Below are 20,941 nucleotides of genomic sequence, written 5' to 3' on the forward strand. Positions count from 1 at the left end.
AGCTCTGGGATAGAGTATCATTAGCCAATGTCGAGTTGTTGGTAGAAGCGATAACAGCCATACAAATTTCCTCCCATAGCCGCTTTGCTGCTGCTCTGGAGTTCGCCTGGCCTCTGCTATAGCTCCGCTCCTGAAGGGGTCGCGGAAACCGAGCATATATTTATTTCCCTATGACGCGGGGTTCAGAGTAAAACGGTGCCGAGGGTAGCACCTAAGTGCTGGCCAGTTTCGAAGCGCATTCAGCTACAGCATCTATGTGAAATCGGCTAGGTTTAGCGACGACAAGGGCAGCCAGCGAGCAGCGCACAGTTCGTCGCCCGGCGCGATCGCGGGCGCCGTCGTTGCCGAAAGCTCGGCTCGCTCAATGATTCGCTCCGTAGCTTGCGAATCGCGCACGCAAGGCTGGAAAATCGAGCAGCGACTGTCCTGCGATTGAGCGAGCCTTTATGCCCACGTTTGCAGCACAGGTGAACAAATTTAGCACACATGTATGCATGGAATATCGGCGGCGTTGCGGCGATTCTTAAGCTCGTCCTCGACGCCATCATCACCGTTCGGGTGGACCCGAACATATCTTTATTTCACTACAAGACATAGTTCACAATAAAACGTACTTACAATGCAAAGAGTAGCACCTCAGCGCTAGCCAGTTTCAAAGCGCTCTCAGCTCTGGCATCGAAGTGAAACCTCCTAGGCTTAGCTACGAATACGGCAGCCAGGGAGCAGGCCGAAGCTCGTCGCGCGGCGCGCTCGCGAGCAGCGTCATAGCTGAAAGCTCGGCTCGCTCAAAGATTGGCTCAGAAACTTGCGAATTGTACTCGCAAGGCTGGCAAATCGAGCAGCTAGCGGCTGGCCTGCGACTGAGCGCACGTTCGCAGTACAGGTGAACAACAATTAGCGCACGAATGCTTGGGATACCGGCTGCGTTGCGGCCACGTTAAGGCGATTCTTAAGCTCGTCCTCGACGCCATCGTCACCATACGTGACACACAGGCTGAGAACTTGAATTCGAGTACGTGCTAAAGTAAGCTGCTCGTATTATTCGGAACAATCTGAACTCGAAAAGACAGTTGCTTCTGTCGGCTTCCATGCATGTGGGCTCTTGCTAGTGAAAGTACACTCGAACAGGATGCGGCGAGTGCGGGCCGCTGTTGCATACAAGCTTAAGTGTGAAGCAAGTATCGTCGTAGTTCCGTAACGCAGTTGATATCACAGTAATCCGCTTGTACGGGTCACATTTAAGCTCTGTTTCATGTAGATCTCCGTCGACCATGCCAGTGTCGCGTAGAGTAATGCATCGCAGCTGCTCTTTGTCCTACCGCTCGCGTCGAACATATCCTTGATATGGACCAGTTTGCGATACGGTGCGTTTCTTTGCCTTTTTTGTCGCATTTAAGGGATTTTCGCTGCCGTCAATCGAAATTGCATTCCGTCAACAGCGTCGTCTGCGCCGTCGTCTGCTAGGACACCCGGGGATGGGATCACAGGATCGCAGCTTCTACAAACGACATGTCAGCAAAAGTATCTAAAAGCGCTTTGGTATTCGCATTTAATAAAGAAATAAAATGAAAAAATATAATTTGTTTTTGTTGCGAACACAATTCAAATATTAGTAATAAAAAAAGGGCATTTGTAGGTTTTTTCAACGAAGCAAAACTGCAGCCGTCGTCACGTTTTGTGTTATTTGGGTTTTCGTAGCATTGTTTGAGTGGTCGTGCGGTGGACGTGTATGAAGAACACAAGTGTGTTTTGGAAACCAACGACGAGAATTACGCCCTATCAACACTGGTGATTTTGAACGGGTAAAGCCCTGAAGAAAGGTAGCGCTACGACTTCTTGTCATCTGGAGAGGCAACGAAGAAGAATGTGCGGTTTTGCTAAGCCTTGATGAGCCGTCTGAACGGTGAGTCCCGTGTACGTTTCTTTACTTATGATCTCTATTCGCACGCGTTATTAGTGTGCGCCTATATAGGGATGGCAGTGCAGGCAGTCTGCGTGCGGTTGCCTCAGCTATAATGCGTTAACGCCGATTCACACGACGGTCCGTTCGCCCGCGGCCCGCGCACTACGTATTCATGCGTCACCACATTGAGAGGCGCGCTGTCGGCCGCGGCAGCGGGCGAACGGAAAATCGTGTGAATCGGCCTTTACCAGAAAAGAACGGGCGTATAGGCCGCATGGCAACTGTTGCTCCATAGTCTCTATCTGCGTTTAGTACTCGGGTGCCGCGGTAAATAAAAATGCCACCAGTTATCACAACAGAGTTATGCGGTCGCTTGCTAGCGCTGCGAAAAACAACAGACAAAGTTTACTACATTCCAATAGCATAGATTTGTGCTACGTAGGAGAGGATGATGAGCGTGCAGTGCCACGTTAGAGAGCGCTCTTGCTAGGCCAGCTGCGGACAGACAAGGGAACTGACAACGGTCGAGTTGCCTCGCGGCTGGTGCCCGTCGGATTGATTTGTGCTACTTAGAAGCACGACCTCCTCTATAAACTTCCGACCTGTTCATGCTGACGCTCCCCCTGTCGCCAGATTTGCTTTTGCTTGTCTAGTTTTTTTTAGTTCGCCAAACTGCCGCCGCAAGCAGTGGCGCTGCAACTTACCCCCTTGCCGGCTTTGCTCTCCGCTCTCCGCACGGCTGTCTCCGCGTGCTCCGCTTGTTGTTGCGTGCCGCAGGTGTTTGCTTTTGTGACATTCAGAGATGATCGTGTGTATTTCTGGGAAGCCGGAGCTGGTCAGGATGCTTCTCAGCTTTTTCTCCGTGCCTCCCTCACCTTCATGATGAAAATTAAAGGAGCTATTATTATTCTGTGTGGTCTCATTTGCGAATTTGTCGTCCTAGGTCAGTATGTTGTAGCCGCTAGAGCAGGGTTGATTTTATTCTGCCAGAGGAAGTGGGGAACTGATGCCTGTATACTTGCTTCCGATGTTATGTTGGTGGGCTGTCGGTAAATTGCTGGGGACTAGGTAGTTGGAGCTTGTATATATTCGATTAGGTCCTTAGTCATACAGCCTAATTTTAACTGGTAGCATACTGGTTGTACTTGGCAGTGTTAATGATGGTACATTATTAAAATATGTTCTGCTGGTCGGAACATTTCAATTTCGGATTACTGATTTTCCTGCATTTGTGATGCTTCAAAAGCAATGTCTGCAAATGTGAACAGAAATGGTCACTACAATTACTGGTGCTAGAATGTACCATATGTTCAGGGAATAAAACTTTGCTTGAACTGTGAGCTTGCTTTTTACCTCTATTTCGTGCAGTGCAAAACTACTACATACAGCCGCGTGCAAAAGGTTTGCAGCATGGAACTTGCATGGAATTCCAAATTTTTGTCTATTAGTACTGAGCATGAAAATCGTGAAAATTTGTCGCAGTCATAACGAGATTTAACCGCTAAGCATTTCACTTTGAGAAGTAATGCATTCGCTGCAGCAGAATATCGTTCCTGAGTTTCATTCTGCAGAGGCTTTTAAGGTGGATCTAATGTTAATAGGTGGTTATCAAGATTAACCACCCAGGTTCATCTAGTATTGCAAACAACAGGATGTCTAAAAGTGTTCAACCAGAACACATGTCCTTTTTCAAGTTGAAAATCCTACGGAAATAAAGTTTTTCAGAACAAGATTTTCATAGATTATTAAAGTTGGTTATACTACATAAAGCTTGGAACATTCCTATGGATGAGAAGCGCTCACAAGAGTTGCTGAATGAAGTCCAGTTTGCCTCCTAACGCTTTATGTAGCCGCAGTAATGAAAGCTCGGGGCACCTCCGATGCGATCGAGATACGCGGCAGTAATGCCAGCGAAGCTCCACCGACGCTCAAACAGTGGCCATAACCGCGAGAATTAACGCTGTTAGGGGTAATTTTCAAGATACTGTAGGCGCGAATAGTCGCTGTAGCACGTAGCGGCACGCCGACTTGTGTTGCTTTCGTTGTTAGAAGGTCGCTATTACTAGACCCCAACGCATAAAACGCGGGCGCCCCTACCGTTCTCTATTATCCTCCCTTCTGGACAGGATGATAAAGGTAAAGTTTACGGAACCTGGAATGAGCAGGTCGTAAAGGTAACCGACTTATACGGGTGACAGTGTACGCTAATTGTATTTTTTTTCGCGCTGCAGGAACTTGCATGGTTTTCAAGATCAATGTATTGACTACCCATGCACGAATTACTTTTGACCAGACAGCGAAGCGTTGCTGCATAAAATGAAGCAAGAAAAGGAATATAAGACTTGCATTTTCCAGGCCATGCGCTGTATAATACTGTTGTTTGTTTTTCATACCTATGCGTTCCGACGGCAAAATCGCTCGTGCGCTGGATCAGGTAGTCAATCGTATTTCGGAACCCTCCGCTACGGTGCTTCTCATGGCCCGAGTGCTGCTTTGAGACGTTGAACCCCATGAATCAGTCAATCCACGCGCTAGGAACACGAAAAACAAACAGAAGAGCGCACACTGTAGTGCGTCAGGACCAGCCAGGACCGTCGCGCACGACATCGCATCGTCTGCTGTGGGGGTTAGTCCAGGCGACACCTGGCGGTAACTTCGGTCCCTACACAACAGTTTTTAGGTCCGCGCGCCGCCGTAGGGGTGGCGTCAGTGAGCAGGTCGGAAGTTTATAGAGGGGGTCGTGCTTAGAAGATGACGATGAGCGGCAGTGCCGCGCGACAGAGCACTCGCGCTAGGCCAGCTGCCAACAGACAGTGCTCAGTGTGTGTACTCGTGGGATTAGTGCTTACGCCTTAATATTTGTCATACAATTTTTTCGGGGACAATGATCCCGTGTAAAAGGCTGGGGCATATCCCTTGCCTAGTCATTTGTAAATTTTTATCTGTGCTTCCCCATGGAACAGAATTTGACACAGTATTATGTCAAAGTTAGATCGTTCTTGCGTCTGCCCTGAGGTGTAGGTGTCGATGCTTCCTCGCCTTCAGATTTTGAGAACTGTTTGGGATGCAACTGCGCACTTATTTAGGATTTCAAGCTTTTTGCTATATCCCTCGTTTGTGCGGCCCGCTTTCAAGTCGTTCGCTATATCGGTGATGGTTTGTTATTGATTTTCACTTTCTCTTATTTATTCTTGGTTGACTGCCACCAGCTGTGCTGCCGGCGATTCTCCGCGCTCGGAACTATTCCCAGGCACGAGACCCTACCCACAGACCTCCCTGCACCACACTCACCAGTTTTCTTCGGTATTTTTTTCCCTTGCTCTTACTTGCATTGCCACTAGGCAGTTTTTATTTCTGTGCAGATTTGTTAAATGCAATACCAATTTTCGTTTCATGCTGTGATGTGAGATATCGTGCTTCTTGCTAATGAATGCATGCCTTTTCCATCCTCTCATCATTTGTGCAAAGCAGACGGGTCTGCTGGTCGCTACGTTCAATTTAAAAATACCTTCGGTGCTGCTGCAAAGCACCCTAGTAGTAATAAAATCCTGTGCATGCTATATTCGAATAGTTACGCTCTTTTCATCATGCATAAAAATAGTGGTATTCCAGCCTGCTCATCTTTCTATGCGGGTGTGACAGTCATGTAAATCTACTGAAAAAATGTATATCGGTGCATCACATACAATCTGTTCATTTCTTTTGTCATGGGCCCTCTCATTGCTTTTTGTGTTCCTATGTTACTACCTTATTCTAATTTATGAAGCAGTAGACAATTTCTTCTCTTGTCATTCATGACATTGTTACGGCCACTGACAACAGTTGCTCTGACATATTTATTTGCAGTTGCCAGCTGCCAGTATCTACTGGGCCATTCGTGCTTCCAGCTTTTGGCTGTGCTATCTCTCCTCAGCTGTTTGTGGTAGGTATTGTTTTCCAGTGATGCATACCTTACCTGCCTATTTAGAAAAATTTCGTAGACATAGGCTCACAGCCGGGTTTAAAAATGCATGCAGAGCTCTACGTGCACTTAGCAGCAGTACCTCCCTGTATAATCACATGAATCTGATCCTGAATTACATGAATGTAATTACATGATCTGTATGAAATAGTCACTCATGAAGCTTTTGACTGCTGCTGTTAACATAATGGAATTTACACTGCTTCAGGTGCAGAGACTATTTCACACATGTTGCCTCTTATGCATATGTGCCCTCTGAAAGGACGAACATATTCCTTTATCCCTTTAAAAAACATTGTGTTCTATCATGATGCTTTACCGGTATTTCTGGTGTATAGACCAAAATGTCACTCAGTATTGTAACATGAAGCGGGAACTCAGTTTGTCCAATGTTTTAGAGGTAACATGAAGCGGGAACTGAGTTTGTCCAATGTTTTAGGGGTCCTAAAACATTGGACCAACACAGTTCCCACTCGAGTTATTGATCACTTCGCTCTCGCCCTACCATAAGCTTGCCGTCCAGGTTGGACAAATTGATAGAGCGACTGCTCCTGTGAAGTGGTGGTTCTGAGTTCGAACACCGGACCAGGACGAATCTTTCTTTAACTACGAAGTTTCTGTGAAAGCTGTATAGCTTTCCTTTGTAGCCATTTGGCTGTGCTCGAGTGGATGTCAATGAGTAATTACTCCTTATTACAGATCTTTTGTCAACGCCAAACTGATTCAGTAGCAACAAATAGTAGAAGGGTAAAAGCATGCTGCTCCCAAAAATTCGTTAAGCATGTTATAAAATGTATGCTGTATTGTTTTAACTGCTGCAAAGAAATAACGGTGATGTTAGATGCCCAGCCCCTATTAGGTAAACATAGCTCGCAATTAACACAGTGGATGGAAAAGAAATATGGACTTCAACCCTCACGACGACCCTCACCCCAGTAAAACAAAAAGTGCCAGTGTTGTCATACTTGAGAGCTTTGCTCTTTAAAATTGCAGTAGACTGCTACTCAAAGTTGACAAAAAAATGCGTCTCGTTTTCTGCATGTGCATTCCACAGTGCTGGTGCCATTTTCACTGGCCATTGACATTCAGTCGCATGATGTGCACCCCGCTCCTCGAGTTGATTTTGTTTGTCTTGTGAACCTGCCGTCAAAATCAGTGCAGGATAATGCTTCCCCAGTTGATCTGCAGTTAACCTTGTCCTTTGCCAGCTGCTGTCACCCTTTCTCCACAGAGAAGGGCGGTGGGAGTCCAAGCCAGGTGGAGTTGAAATATTTGACTAGTAGTGGACAGGGATCCTGCGGTTTGTTGAGTACACAGGCAAATTGGAGACTTATGGAAGAATTTTTTTACCAGCCAAAAAAGACGCATACACAAGACAGAACCGCACAGGACAAGGGCTGGTAAAAGCCGTAGTCCTCTGTGGTTCTCTCTTGTGTATCCGTGTTCCTTGGCGGGTAAAAAAATTCCTCCGTAAGTCTCCAATTTGCCGGTGTCCTCCACAGATTGGAGGATCCCTGTCTGTTACTAGTCAAATTTCATTACTCCACCTGGATTGGACTCCCACTGCCCTTCTCAAACTTTTGAAATCCTGTTGCCCTAGCAGATCATCAGCTGTCAGTTGTATTACTTTCGCTTCAGTGAAATTTGACATGTAGCGGACAGGGATCCTAGAATTTGTGGAGTACACAGGCAAACTGGCGACTTATAGAATTTTTTTACCAGCCAAGGAAGACGCATACACAAGATTCGTTGTCTGTGTTTCACAACTGAAAGTTCTAAATGCGTGCAAAAGTGTATCGTGCATTCGCACGTATTTTGAAAACTCAATTTCTGCAGCATTAGGTTTTCGGAATTGGAGCTGTAGCATTGCTGCCACAGAATCCCGCTCGTTAACAAAGCGCACACTTATTTGCTAGGTATATATTCGGTATACCGCAACCAGTACACGTCACTGTTTGGAAGGTTCTGTCGTGAAATTTCTGATTGTGCAAGGTAGCTTTTCTTTTAAATTCAAGCGCTCTCTATTTGCTTTTTCCTGTGCATATTCATCGGTCGTTTCAATTCGGAAGCGTTGGTGCTGCAAGACGTGCATACGGAAGCTACGTTTGTGCACAAAGCTCCTGAATTTTTGAAAGCGCAGCTCTGACAGTTCTCGTTGTCATAAATAAGTACAAAGCAGCCTAATCTTTTTGGACACACCATTTCATGCTCTTAGCTGTTTCTGAGAAACAGGCTGCCTTTTTTTCTGTTTTTGGTGTGAAACATTCCTAACAACTTCTTTCTTTCTCGATGCACAGATAGCCTATGCATACACGGGCAGCTTGATTGCAATATTTAGGGCAATATTTATAACAGGTGCAGTGAGCCTTGGTGCATGTGGACAGAAATTAAGCTAGGGTGGGGTGGGGTATTTTCGCACAGGGTAATATTATGCGGAGGGTTTGGCGTATTGAAACCGAGTCTTTCTGAGCTCTTATTAGACGTCCCAGCACCAGGACAGTAGTTGAGGCTTTTCTTCTTTGTTGTCTAGTCAATGGTTTCCATCACATAAAATAGCCTTAATTCTAGCTATCCCGTGGCCGTCTAACAGAACGATGCAGATATACTGAAGTGATCAGTGTTGCATAAAAGTAGTGAGAACATTGCAAATGCAAGGCAACTTCATTGGTTTGCAGTGCACTAATGTGGCAGTCAGAGAGAATTACACATTACATTTGCAAATCTAAATTGTGCATAATAGTATGGACTGGCACGTAATGTGCGAAGTAATCACAGTTATCTCGTTCATGCCAAATGCTAGTGTCAAACATTGTCAGTATTGCATATTTATAAAGAGCAGGCATGCTGCGCCTAACTTGTCGTTGGATAGATTTTATTACTATGAAAGCAAAAAGTTTACACATGGCTGTCGTGTTCTTGCGTGGGAAGTAGTATTACCTTAAATGAGTATAAACACCAAATTTTTGGTTATGTGTGTTCTTTGTAGTGACGTGCTGGGCATTCGTATACATAGAATTGTTGCATAGTATTCGTCTCCAATCACTAAATTATTACAACCAGGACAGCAGCTTGGGCATGTTGGTTATTCATTCTTGATGGAACAGCGCAAAACATCGGGACAAGAGACAAGCGCTGACTTACAACTGGTTTTTATTTCGAAGAAACATTGCTTCTTATACCTTCTTCACCCTCTCAAAAAACACATGCGTCGCAACCATATCGTTCAAGCGTCCACAAAAAAGCATAAGACAAATAATCACAGATATTTATAATCACATTTTTAACATGTCAAATTCTTTCTTAGTCAAAGCAACAGACGGCGTGCTGACACAATCGTCGCGCAGACTCGCTATCGAAGCTGCCTCGATTATTTCCCGGACTAACTGGTCTTTGTGATTAGCCAAAGCTTTGCATTTTTGGAAAACCGGTGCACAACTAGTTGAAGGGCAATCTCTGCAATGGATTCCCAGGTTCCTGCAAGCTTGCTCGAAATTATTTTTGTGTTCTAGCAGCCTTTCATTCATGCACCTGCCAGTCTGCCCAATGTACTGTTTACCGCAAGTCACTGGCAACGAATAAACAAGGCCTTCGGTGCACTCCACAAAGGGGGTTCGATGCTTTATCGTGCATCCCTGCTTCTTTTTGGTCGGATCGGAGTTGACTCGTCTGCACAGACTTTTGAGTTTATTAGGAGCAGTCATCACTACATTCACGCCAGCTTTTCGACCTATGCCTTTCAGGCGATGGGAAATATTGTGAAGATACGGAATTGCTACTACCGGCCTCCTTTCTTTCTGTTTCTGTGCATCATCTTGCTGCTCGGGCCTAGCCTGCATCAGGTGCTTTTTCATCTGCTTGGCAACAGATACCAACAGGTGCGAGGGGTAACCCGAGTTGCCAAGCCGTTCCGCCTGGCGAAGAAAGCTCACATTCATTTTGTGAACACAGGATTTCCTCAAGGCATTCGTGAAGCACAAGTTCACAATAGCCCTCTTGGTCAGCTTAGAGTGAGCTGATTGGAAGGGCATTGGCGCTTTCTCCGCTCTGGGCTCATAGGCCCAGCAGGCGTGCCCTCTAGTGAACTCAAGTCTCAGGTCTAAAAACCTGAGTGACCCTTGAGCAGAAAGCTCGTGCGTGATAATAAGTGGCTGCAAAGCCTGCGCAAAGCGACCCACCTCCTCCATTACTGCTTCTAGCGTATTCGCCCTTTGGCCATCACAAAGAACTAGGTAGTCATCAACGTACCTAAATACCTTTTTAACACTAGTACCTGCAAGGGTTACGTTCAGGAACCTGTCTTTTCGCGCCAAGTACAAATCACTGAGTAGAGGCGCGATACATGAACCAATGCAAACACCGCATTTCTGGAGATACACTTTTTCCTCCCAACAGACGTAAGTTGACCTGAGGTACACTGCTAATAGCTCCAGGAACCCTCTAATAGACATTCCGCAGGCATTTTGAAATGCAACAGCACCATGCGTATCTATGCATTCTTCTACAGACACCATCAGCTCGTCATGCGGTATGGAATAATACAAATCTTTTACATCAACTGAGCATGCGGCAAAGGCACTGCTAGAATTGTCAGTTAAAAATCTAGCTATATCGTCCGAAGATTTCACCTGAAATAGGTCGTCAATTGTTAGTAGTTTTAATTTTGCTTGCAAGAAGACACCAAGAATCTTTTGCCACGTCCCTCCCTCAGAAATTATTACCCTCAAGGGCCAGTCTGGTTTGTGAGTTTTTACAGTGAAAAACGCGTCCAAGTTAGACTTCTTGCAAGTTTTTATGCCTCGAAGGAGGTAGTCAAGTTTAAGTTCTTTGCATAGCTTCATAGCAGTTACCTTTGCTTTCCTAACAGCTGATGTCTTGTGCTCGTCAAAAACAGAGCTGATGGTTTCTAACGCCTTAGTTTTGTACAAGTCCTTGGAAATCACAGCAAAGCCCCCCTCTTTGTCAGAGGTCAGCAACGCAAGGGAATTGTCTTTCAAGTACCTTACAGTACGTCCCACTGGGAGATTCCTCTCGCAGAGCTGGTAGCGGCCAACGACGTCGGCTCCGTCTGAAATACACCTTGCACTTTCCGACTCAGGGCTTGCCTTGGCAACGCGCCGCACCATGGCAAGAAGCTCCGGTGTTGTCTTCTTCGGTTGGATGGCAAACTTAGGCCCAAGGCTAAGCACCTCGCGGACCGGTTGTGGCAGAACATCCACACCAAGCGTGTGGATCTTGTTTTCTTGGCTTTGTTCGGTCATGCCTCTTCTCCTTTCATTGTAGTCAGCGCGCAGCAAGGTGCAAGGAAAGTGCAAGGTGTATTTCAGACGGAGCCGACCTCGTTGGCCGCTACTGTAAGGTACTTGAAAGACAATTCCCTTGCGTTGCTGACCTCTGACAAAGAGGGGGGCTTTGCTGTGATTTCCAAGGACTTGTACAAAACTAAGGCGTTAGAAACCATCAGCTCTGTTTTTGACGAGCACAAGACATCAGCTGTTAGGAAAGCAAAGGTAACTGCTATGAAGCTATGCAAAGAACTTAAACTTGACTACCTCCTTCGAGGCATAAAAACTTGCAAGAAGTCTAACTTGGACGCGTTTTTCACTGTAAAAACTCACAAACCAGACTGGCCCTTGAGGGTAATAATTTCTGAGGGAGGGACGTGGCAAAAGATTCTTGGTGTCTTCTTGCAAGCAAAATTAAAACTACTAACAATTGACGACCCATTTCAGGTGAAATCTTCGGACGATATAGCTAGATTTTTAACTGACAATTCTAGCAGTGCCTTTGCCGCATGCTCAGTTGATGTAAAAGATTTGTATTATTCCATACCGCATGACGAGCTGATGGTGTCTGTAGAAGAATGCATAGATACGCATGGTGCTGTTGCATTTCAAAATGCCTGCGGAATGTCTATTAGAGGGTTCCTGGAGCTATTAGCAGTGTACCTCAGGTCAACTTACGTCTGTTGGGAGGAAAAAGTGTATCTCCAGAAACGCGGTGTTTGCATTGGTTCATGTATCGCGCCTCTACTGAGTGATTTGTACTTGGCGAGAAAAGACAGGTTCCTGAACGTAACCCTTGCAGGTACTAGTGTTAAAAAGGTATTTAGGTACGTTGATGACTACCTAGTTCTTTGTGATGGCCAAAGGGCGAATACGCTAGAAGCAGTAATGGAGGAGGTGGGTCGCTTTGCGCAGGCTTTGCAGCCACTTATTATCACGCACGAGCTTCCTGCTCAAGGGTCACTCAGGTTTTTAGACCTGAGACTTGAGTTCACTAGAGGGCACGCCTGCTGGGCCTATGAGCCCAGAGCGGAGAAAGCGCCAATGCCTTTCCAATCAGCTCACTCTAAGCTGACCAAGAGGGCTATTGTGAACTTGTGCTTCACGAATGCCTTGAGGAAATCCTGTGTTCACAAAATGAATGTGAGCTTTCTTCGCCAGGCGGAACGGCTTGGCAACTCGGGTTACCCCTCGCACCTGTTGGTATCTGTTGCCAAGCAGATGAAAAAGCACCTGATGCAGGCTAGGCCCGAGCAGCAAGATGATGCACAGAAACAGAAAGAAAGGAGGCCGGTAGTAGCAATTCCGTATCTTCACAATATTTCCCATCGCCTGAAAGGCATAGGTCGAAAAGCTGGCGTGAATGTAGTGATGACTGCTCCTAATAAACTCAAAAGTCTGTGCAGACGAGTCAACTCCGATCCGACCAAAAAGAAGCAGGGATGCACGATAAAGCATCGAACCCCCTTTGTGGAGTGCACCGAAGGCCTTGTTTATTCGTTGCCAGTGACTTGCGGTAAACAGTACATTGGGCAGACTGGCAGGTGCATGAATGAAAGGCTGCTAGAACACAAAAATAATTTCGAGCAAGCTTGCAGGAACCTGGGAATCCATTGCAGAGATTGCCCTTCAACTAGTTGTGCACCGGTTTTCCAAAAATGCAAAGCTTTGGCTAATCACAAAGACCAGTTAGTCCGGGAAATAATCGAGGCAGCTTCGATAGCGAGTCTGCGCGACGATTGTGTCAGCACGCCGTCTGTTGCTTTGACTAAGAAAGAATTTGACATGTTAAAAATGTGATTATAAATATCTGTGATTATTTGTCTTATGCTTTTTTGTGGACGCTTGAACGATATGGTTGCGACGCATGTGTTTTTTGAGAGGGTGAAGAAGGTATAAGAAGCAATGTTTCTTCGAAATAAAAACCAGTTGTAAGTCAGCACTTGTCTCTTGTCCCGATGTTTTGCGCTGTTCCATCAAGAATTACAACCAGATTTCTTTTCTTCCCTGTTTCAATAGCATAGCAATTGCTATGACATCAATGTTCAGTATAGGTTATGGAAGGCACAAAAAAGCTACTATATCGCTACTTCATCGTTTTAATTAGTTACAATGCTAAAGCCAGCCTGCCTTAAGAGTCGGAATCACAATGAATGACGAAGGCGCAATTATATTGCAGTTTTCCTCATGCCTCCCCTGGCTTATACTGACCTTGATGCCATTGCCATTGCTCAGTTTTTAAAAGTGAAGCAGGAGAGAGAAGATATTTAATTACAAATTATTTAGCAGTCATAGGCGAATACTGTGTGGTTATCCGTGCATAGTAATGCCTTATGCATCATTAAAAACAAAAAAAAATGTGCAACTGAAATTTGCTCGGCTGCTGACCCAAAAGACGCGGGTTCGATCCCGGCCGCGGCGGCTGGAATTTCTTTGGAGGAGAAATTCTAGAGGCCCGTGTACTGTGCGATGTCAGTGCACGTTAAAGAACCCCAGGTGGTCGAAATTTCCGGAGCCCTTCACTACGGCGTCTCTCATACCCTGGGTCGCTTTGGGACGTTAAACCGCATAAACCAACCCAAACCAAACTGAAATTTGTTGTCTGCCTCTTTGAGATGAAAAATTTTGCATTTTTCCTTTACTATTTTAGAGCATGAAATTCAGTTAATGGTATCTGAGAAACAGGAATTGCAACAGCCATTTCTCTTCAGCAAGAAAACTGTCATTGGTTTAAGTGTTTTCCCGATTCAAGGTTACCCTATATTTTAAACTGCACAATGTATTATGTGACAAGAACCGTCAAGCACAATAGGTGTGGTTTTAGAAATGACTGGAAGTGATAAGGGAATACATTTACTTAGAGCAGGTAGTGACCGCTGATCCGGATCATGAAGAGTAATAACTAGAGGAATATGAATGGGGTGGAGTGCATATGGCAGGTTCTCTCAGATCATGAATGGCAGTTTTTCAATACCCCTCAAGAGAAAAGTATACAACAGCTGTATCCTACCGGTATTCACCTATGGGGCAGAAACGTGGAGGCTAACGAAGAGGGTTCAGCTTAAGTTAAGGACAACGCAACGAGCTATGGAAATAGAAATGATAGGCGTAACGTTAAGAGATCGGAAGCGGGCGGAGTGGGTGAGGGAACAAACGCGGGTTGAAGACATCCTAGTCGAAATCAGGAGAAAGAAGGGTGCTTGGGCAGGGCATGTAAGACGAAGGCAAGATAATCGCTGGTCCTTAAGGGTAACGGAGTGGATTCCAAGAGAAGGCAGGCGTAGCAGGAAGCAGCAAAATGTTCCATGGGCGAAGGTTTGCAGGAACACGGTGGACATAGCTGGCGAAGGACAGGGTTAATTGGAGAACATGGGAGAGGCCTTTGCCTTGCAGTGGGCGTAGTCAGGCTGATCATGATACTTGCAGAAGAGCTTGCTCATGTTAAAATTTTCATTTGGTAAATATGTGCTTGTTTTACATGCACACAGCTTTTGAAAGGACTAGCATAGTGATAATTGTATTGGGCTTCATAAAATTGTAGCTCTGAATGAAGGTTTGCAATGAAAGGTGTCTGCACTTGGTCACAATATAGGTACACACTAGTGGCGACATGACACACACGATCAGTACATTCTAGTTGTATTCTTTCTTTTTTTTCATGGGGTTATATGCAGGATAGTATGAAAAGGGCATTGGAATTGACTCTTACTTGCATTATTTTCATTCATATTTGCAGGCACCCGGTGAAATGCACTCATAGCCAAAGCTCCTTCACTCAGCCGAGCAAGCTACGGCATCATCCAGCATCTTAGTTTCTTTTGAGCGCTTACAGCTCACTGCGGTGGATTTGGTAGATGGGTTTACTTTGCTTTTGGCAGTGTTCTTGGCATTTAATGTCAAGTACATCCCAAAAACAAAGCGGGCTTGTCTGCTGCTTGAGACACTAATGGGGCTTGATCCTAGCGAGCGCCTCCCGAGCGTGTTTTGGGCAGCCACAGCAATCACAGCAATGACTTGAGAAATAAAAGTTATCAGTGTTGTACATTTGTGTCATTATTTCTTGAACCATTGTTATTCCCAACGCAGACAGAGCACCATACTAATGTGCAAACTGTAGTGTAGCCAAAAGTAGTTGTATGAGCAAAAATTATTCTACTCAAAGATTATAATCCCTTTTGCTCATTACTCTTTTGTAGATGTAGCGCAGGTGGATCCTGCAAAACATATGACCAACTTGCTCTGAAGAATATGTGAAATAAGAAAATTAGTACGATACATTGAAAACACGTGAAACTCCTTTGGAAGGAGTAATATAAGATCTGGGCTGATACTCCTTGAAGGAGTATAGTCACTCTAACAAACGGAGTCCTGGAACTCTACCTGAAAGAGTAGTAGGATGCTGTTTCAATGTGGTAGCTTTACTCCCTCGGAGGAGTGCCTGTACTCTATTGCAGGAGTAGTACAGTACTCCTTGAGTAGGTGTTGGATCACTCTTTGTCCAGAGGGAGTAATTTTATTCTGGAAAAAGGAGTGGAATATGGGACAAGCGAATACTCCTTCAAAGTGTGTTCTGGGCACTCCTCTGCACTCCTTTAGTTCTAAGAGTGTAGGTATAGTGCCGGTTTCGACCGGCGGCGGCGCGGTGGTCGTTTTTAGTCGGCGGCGTAAACACTGAAACCACAAATTGAGAAAGCCGTTTCGCTACATCCTTCTTTGTTAAACAGGTAGAAATTCTATGCTTTTCATGTTAGGGGCACACATACAGACGTGTTGAGAGCGAAAGAAATGAAAACGGTATGTAAATCTTATTTTTCAGCCGACATTGAAACAAATTGGCACACATCTCAATGCGCGTATTCTGAGTGTATCATTATACATTTATTTTTCCAGGAATGTGCTGAACCTTGCTTGTTTTTCTTTGCCGTAGTTTTGCCGTAGTCACAACTGTTTTCTCTATTTTGTCATACCTAGATTTATATGATATTTTCCAGTGCGCAGTAAGTGAATTCCTGTTGCATTACTAAGACAGCACTGACGCACGGAACACACTCGAAGCATTAACCTAGCTTCCATTTCTCCTGACTGAGATTGTATTTATACAATGCGCTTTACGTACAAAATAACCATACCCTTTCTGTAACTAACGTTTAATTGTTTGGTTCAGCACTTAAGCTGTGAATCAATCAGTACATGTTATAACACAAATGTTCCCGGCTGCATGAAATCACATGTTCACAATATTAATCGCTCCTTGCTTAAGTAACTTTCTTAGAATGGCAGTTTCCCGAAATAAAAAAAAGAATCAAAATACTTTTCTACTTGAGGGGATGTTCGTAGCGCGACAAAAAACAGACAAGGGACAGAAGACGAACGGGAAGCGCTTGTGCCGTTCGTCTTCTGTCTCTTGTATGTTTTTTGTCGCGCTACAAACATCCCCTCAAGCAAAATGAACCAACTCGCAAAGCAAAAAGTTTTATTATACTTTTCTAGTAGGTGAACGTATCTTCAGCTGAGGTATGTTATGACGAGGTAGAATAGAAATTAGCACAATTCGTTAACTTATCACCAGGTTGAATGAACAAAGTACGGGTTAGTATAATGCAGGAATAGCTGGGGGGCACCATTAATTCCGAAAAAAATGTGAATTTTTATCTACATGTAGAAGCTTTCATAGTTCAGTGCAGCTATCGGTGGCAGATGCATCGTATTTGTAATATGTATGGATGCTACAAAGAAATAGCATCGTGCAGTAGAGATGCAAAAATATTTTTACATCTTGAATATTTTAAAACCCTTAAATATTAAAATATTAAAGCTGTTTCGGATATATATATATATATATATAGGATTAGTGACTGTGCTCCCGCTCCAGTCACTAATCCTCTGATCTTCGTCATGCAGGTGTTCGCCATCGCTGCCAATGCGCTCTTCGCTGCTCTGCTGGCCCTTTCCCCCACCACTGTGTCGACTACAGCACCAAGCTTCTGTGAAAACGGCATCATATTCCTGCTTCCGCCTGACATCACCGCTTCATCCTGTCCGACAGCGCCACTTCCCGGTTTTCTGTTCCTTGATGATCAATTGAAAGCCTCATCATCACTGTCATCACCCGCCAATGTAAAAGTCCTGCAACCTTCTTCGCCGCTTTGTGGGCCCGGTGGCTGTGCTCTCGCACCAGTCACTAATCCTCTGGTATTCGTCTTGCAGGTTGGTGAAAAGTGTTCTCTGTTTGCAAAAAAAAACTAGGAATTATTTCTTAGTGCAGCTGCCGAGCCCACGGTGCTTTGTTTTTCTTGCAGCTGACTGCAGTAATGTTTTGCGTGCTTTGCTGGTCTTGGCAGGTGATGTAGAATCTAACCCAGGCCCTAACACTACCGAGGATGTGCTCGCTGAACTAAACAATCTATCCGCCGGTCAAACAACGCTCATTCCCAAAATACAGGGCCTCAAAACCCAGAACAATTCCACTGAAGTTGCCACAACCGGCTTGACTAAGTGAATGACCGATCTGGAGGCCCATTTCCAAGCTCTTTCAGATCTTCAAACCGATTTTGAAACAATGAAATCTGAGAGTTCTGGGATGGCTCGACAGATCGACATTCTAGATGCTCGAATAGAGGATGCAGAAAATCGCTCGCGTCGCAATAATCTTATATTCTGTGGCATTCCCGAAATAACGCATCCGAAAATTTTGCAGGCTCTGAGGAAATAGTCAACCATTGCCTTAAGAACCTGAGTATAACAATTGACATTGAGAACATTAATCGCGCCCATCGCCTTGGGCATTACAAATCTGACCACACTCGCCCAATCATCGTGAAGTTCACTTCATCTAAAATTAAAGATGCCAAATTATCGGATGGCCATAAGTTTCGGCGTTGAGGTTATTTTTTCTGCAACTTGCAAGTGGTCGCGTTTGTGCAATTTGGCGAGAAAAGATAAGCAAAAGAAGGGTGTGTGTGGCATTAACCACACTGCAGGAATAAGTTCGTACAATGCACATGCATTGTAATTTATCAGATTCCCCCCAGTTGTGGTAGGGTGTACATCGGGCAAAATGGCCGCTGCGTCAACATTAGATTATTAGAGCATGCCAATTCCTTAGATGATTCAAGGGGGCAGCATCTGCTTAAGCATTGCAACACTTGCAAGCATGATGACAAAGACTGTAATCCGCTTTTCGACAGGACTAAGGTTATCGGACGCTCTAGGAATAAGAAAGAACGGGAAATTATCGAAGCCTTGGAAATCGCGAGATTACGGCGTGACAAATGTGTTAGCGATGCTTCAGTACACCTGTACCGCAAGGAGTTGGAGTTGCCTGATTCCACGAGATGAGTGTGGCTTTTGTTTTTGTTTTTGTGGTTGGTGCGCATGCGCTTTGCTGTTGAAGGAAAGAGGAGTTGGTGGAATAAATCAGTTGTTAGTATGCGTTTGTCCCGCGTGGTTCTCTTTCTCTTGTCCCGTCCTTTTTGCGCAGTTATTTGTTCTCATAATGTCGTACCAACTAGCCCCTCACCGCACTCTTCTTGATCTACTAAACTTTCAGGTTTTTCGGAAAGACCATGAACATTCACGAAGACGGGGTGTACTCATTGCTGTCAGCCAAGTTTTATCATGTTCCCTAATACGAAATTCCTCCGACCTCGAAATGTTGTGGCTGATCTTAAACGCAGCACCTAACACAGTTTTACTCGGCGTTTGTTACAGGCCGCCACACAGTAGTCAAGATTTTTCCCGTCAGCTTAATAACGTTATTTCTAATGCCAAGCATACCTTTCTTCTAACAAAACTTCTGTTTGGGCTAGATGGTGCATAGCTATAAATGAAATGAAATTTAAGCGCACACGAAAAACGCACACAAGAGGAGATACACACAGGACAGGCGCAACTTCATCTGATTTATTCGCAGGTAAGAGAGCGAAAATATATACATAAAACGAGACATGCGCAGTAAAGAAACAGATCGTCATATCACAATGCGTGCTCAAGGTATCTGTATTCTGCCTGCAAAAGATTAACTGATGTATCACTCACACAGTCATGCCCCCTCTTCCTGATGTGAAATGCTTCTAATAATTCACGTGCCGTCTTATCACCGCTCCTGCCAAGAATCTTTATCTCCTTCAGCCGCGGCTCGCACGCTCTGCAGTTCGCACAATGGTCAGCCAAATGTGTCCCTCCACCCCTTAATGCCCGCAAAGTTTAATGCCCTCACTGTTTAATGCCCTCAAAGTTTAATGCCCTCAAAGTTTAATGCCCCCTCTAAGTTTAATGCCCTCACTGTGTTTTTCACAGCTAAAACCCATAAGGCAGATGCACCGTTTAGGTGTATAGTAAGCGAAAACGGTACATGGCAGCACGTCCTCAGTAGGTACCTGCAGAAACACCTAGGCTCTCTACAGGTCCATGACCCCTTTACTGTAAAAAACTCGCTGCAGGTTGTACAGTTTCTCGAGGGTAATTCTGCAGTTGGGTATCTGTTCTCGGTAGATGTGGAAGATCTGTTTTATTCTGTGCCCCACGATGTTTTGTTCGGTGTTGTTAGGAGCGCGATAGAAGAAAGCGGAGAGGTGGAGTTCCAGAACTCATGCGGTCTTACAGTGGACAATTTTATGCGCGTTCTTGAGTTTTATTTAGGTGTCACTTTTATCTCTTTTGAGAATAAATTTTATCGTCAGAGACAAGTGATCTGCATTGGGTCCTGCGTAGCCCCCGTGCTTTGTAACCTGTTTTTAGCTTTTATTGACCGCGCCCTTGAGCAAAGCTTTAATGGGAAGGGAGTGCTGAAAGTTTTTAGGTACGTAGACGATTTTCTTATTGTTTTGAAAAAACTAAACAACATTTCTTACACCGAAGCAGTTGGCAGCATCCTGGAGAGCTTTCAGCAGAACGGGAGGGGATTGAGATTTACGCACGAACTCCCTTTACAAGGTTCGTTGCAGTTTTTAGATGTCAATTTTACTATAGGAGTTGATCATGTTTGTTGGGAGTACGCTCCGAGGGCACAGAAAGAGCTTTTACCTTTTGATTCCGCTCATTCCAAAACAGTTAAGAGGTCTATTGCCGGCCTATGCCTGGGGTCTGCTCTCTCGAAGTCGTGCCCGCATGCTATGCAGTGTAGCTTTAATAAGCAAGTACGCCGGCTACTTATGGCTGGGTTCCCCTGCGCGGTCATTGTTTCTGTGGCCGAGGCCCTTCTTCGAAAAACCAAGCAGGTCATGTTCGCCAAAGCGAACGTACTAGAAAGGAACTCGTTTAAACCAGTAGTGGTTCCGTATATCCACAAGGTTGCCCATCATGTGAAGAAGGTGGCAAGCCGACACGGCGTTTCTGTGGTGTTCTCCGCACCGAAGAAACTTGCCCACCTTTGCTCACGCATTTCGTGCACAGAAAAGAAGAGTGGCTGCAGGAAGAAGCACTCAAAGAAGTATGTCGACTGCTGTTCCGGTGTCGTTTACGAGATACCTTTGACCTGCGGTAGAGAGAGAGAGAGAGAGAGAGAGAGACTCTTTAATGAAGAGCAGAGAATTTAGCCGGCGTTTAAAGATCGCTGGCATGCTACTCTGCGTAGGGAGGGGAGGGCTTACATAGGCCAGACTGGGTGGTGTGTCAATGACCGGGCGGGGGAACATTTGCGGGCATTAAGGGGTGGAGGGACACATTTGGCTGACCATTGTGCGAACTGCAGAGCGTGCGAGCCGCGGCTGAAGGAGATAAAGATTCTTGGTAGGAGCGGTGATAAGACGGCACGTGAATTATTAGTAGCATATCACATCAGGAAGAGGGGGCATG

General features: G+C 45.2%; 1 protein-coding gene across 2 annotated transcripts; it reads left to right on the forward strand.

Annotated features, from left to right (window-relative positions):
* The first annotated feature begins 1,719 nt into the window (after positions 1 to 1,719).
* LOC149325000 (uncharacterized) lies at positions 1,720 to 18,537 on the forward strand. 2 transcript variants are annotated; one of them, XM_089562337.1, is made up of 4 exons: positions 1,720 to 1,903; positions 5,113 to 5,206; positions 5,750 to 5,825; positions 17,048 to 18,537. In XM_089562337.1, the coding sequence occupies exons 1-4, from the start codon at positions 1,888 to 1,890 to the stop codon at positions 17,390 to 17,392; spliced, it is 531 nt and encodes a 176-aa protein (XP_089418463.1). In that variant the 5' UTR covers positions 1,720 to 1,887; the 3' UTR covers positions 17,393 to 18,537. The 2 variants fall into 2 exon arrangements, with proteins under 2 accessions (XP_089418463.1, XP_089418465.1); XM_089562339.1 differs by lacking the exon at positions 17,048 to 18,537 and adding an exon at positions 14,883 to 16,467.
* The last annotated feature ends 2,404 nt before the right edge of the window (positions 18,538 to 20,941 follow it).

This window comes from Amblyomma mixtum, chromosome 10 (assembly GCF_055824585.1).
Source record: "Amblyomma mixtum isolate Tamu chromosome 10, ASM5582458v1, whole genome shotgun sequence".
Taxonomy (NCBI): domain Eukaryota; kingdom Metazoa; phylum Arthropoda; class Arachnida; order Ixodida; family Ixodidae; genus Amblyomma; species Amblyomma mixtum.

What these genes read in the sequence shown, in the direction of transcription:
- LOC149325000 (XM_089562337.1), top strand. An exon ending in ACACTCACCAGTTTTCTTCG is followed by an intron (nt 5,207 to 5,749) that starts GTATTTTTTTCC and finishes ATTTATTTGCAG; the next exon opens with TTGCCAGCTGCCAGTATCTA. An exon ending in TCTCTCCTCAGCTGTTTGTG is followed by an intron (nt 5,826 to 17,047) that starts GTAGGTATTGTT and finishes TTCGTCATGCAG; the next exon opens with GTGTTCGCCATCGCTGCCAA.